This window comes from Alligator sinensis, unplaced genomic scaffold (assembly GCF_000455745.1).
Source record: "Alligator sinensis unplaced genomic scaffold, ASM45574v1 scaffold949_1, whole genome shotgun sequence".
NCBI lineage: Eukaryota > Metazoa > Chordata > Crocodylia > Alligatoridae > Alligator > Alligator sinensis.
This window is the reverse complement of record NW_005843210.1, coordinates 23,729-25,085: the sequence shown is the minus strand read 5'-3', so window position 1 is coordinate 25,085 and position 1,357 is coordinate 23,729. Positions and strand designations below refer to the sequence as shown.

At 48.1% G+C, this 1,357-nt stretch overlaps 2 protein-coding genes across 2 annotated transcripts in view; both read left to right on the top strand.

Annotated features, from left to right (window-relative positions):
- LOC112548491 (fibrous sheath-interacting protein 2-like) overlaps positions 1 to 1,178 on the top strand; it is a 2,595-nt gene extending 1,417 nt beyond the window's left edge. The window contains 3 exon segments of the mRNA XM_025194449.1: positions 4 to 266; positions 269 to 1,035; positions 1,089 to 1,178. Coding sequence (XP_025050234.1) covers positions 4 to 266; positions 269 to 1,035; positions 1,089 to 1,178 — 1,120 coding nt within the window.
- A 2-nt stretch (positions 1,179 to 1,180) lies between these two features.
- Positions 1,181 to 1,357, top strand: part of LOC112548492 — a 1,932-nt gene continuing 1,755 nt past the window's right edge. Inside the window, exon 1 of the mRNA XM_025194450.1 lies at positions 1,181 to 1,357. This exon is cut by the window's right edge and continues 326 nt beyond it. Coding sequence (XP_025050235.1) covers positions 1,181 to 1,357 — 177 coding nt within the window.

Here is a 1,357-nt window from a genome sequence, read left to right as displayed (position 1 = left end):
CAGTACAGAGCTGGTCGATTCGGTGTTAAGTAAGCTGTCCGGATGTCAGGCCACAGCCCGGCAGCCTTCGGAGGATCAGGGTCTCTTCCCTGACATAGATACCTTGACAGCCCATATTATTCACTCCAGTTTATCTGACCTTCGGCATGAAAGTGCTCCTAAAGTCACAGCTGGTGAAAACAGGAAAAGTAACAGGAGTGTGTCAGCAGAGGAGTTAAGTGTTTTGCGAAGGAGAGAAATTACTGATCACGAACCCTTAGCAAAAGCACCCCTCCAGCTCGGTACAAACCTCTAGAGCCTGGGAAAATGGATGAGAAGCTTTTTGAGGATGCTACCAAAAGCACCTCCCAATGCCAAAGTCCCACACCATCTACTCCAGAGGTCTGGCTCAGATATTTGGAAGATATAATCAGCAGGCTTTTCTCTGATCTTCTCCCTGCCGCCGCCAGCACATCTTCCTCGAAAGAAAAGAAAACGGAGCTTGCAGGATTTGACTTTCTTCCCCTGAAAGTAATCAGACAAGTGATGGCAAAAATCTCTGAAGATGATGACTCTTGTACCCAACACACTGACGATCCGCATGCCAGAGAGGATGCTATGATTCAAATCACTGCTGATTCGGTTTACGACAAGCTTTTGGCACCGTTTCAGTCTCAAGTCAGCATGCAGAACTGCTTAAGAAATGGGTGCCTGGTTCTTTCTGAAGCTCTTTGTGACTTGGTCTTCCAAGAGGTTTGCGGGAGTCCACTGCAGAGCTCCCTTTCTGGGGAATCACCACTTCGCCATCGTGCCGAAGCAGACAATTTTGTTGGAGATACACCCAGAGATGTTTCTGAGCCTCTGGAGAACCTAAACACCATACCATCAGACCTGAGTAAAATAGTTACTCTTATCATCAAAAAACTAGCAGGAAATCTGTCCATGTTTTCATCCCTCTTTCCCATTGCGGAGATGGATGCAGAAAAGACTTCTTTGCTGAAGGATGCAACTGCTGGCAGAAGCTCACAGCACCAGAGATGTTTATCAAGGGCCAAAGTGAGCACGCTTGCTGAGAACCTGAACCAGGCCATGGAAGAAGGCCTGTCCAGACATCAAATCAGCCTTGTGCCAGGAAGAGCCACCGCGATGTCCAGAGCAGGAAGGAGCACTTATTCCTGGAGGTCGAAAGTACTACCTGATTATGCCACAACAATCTGGCTCTGAACAAGACCTGTACAAGGACATAACAGGTTTTGATGCACATCTTCCACAAGACGTGGTTACCATCAAAATTGAGAAACTCTCCAATCGCCCCCTTTTACGGGTGGTGAGCGATCGACTGAGCCAAAGCACGACAGACCCAGACAGGCTTGCCAAC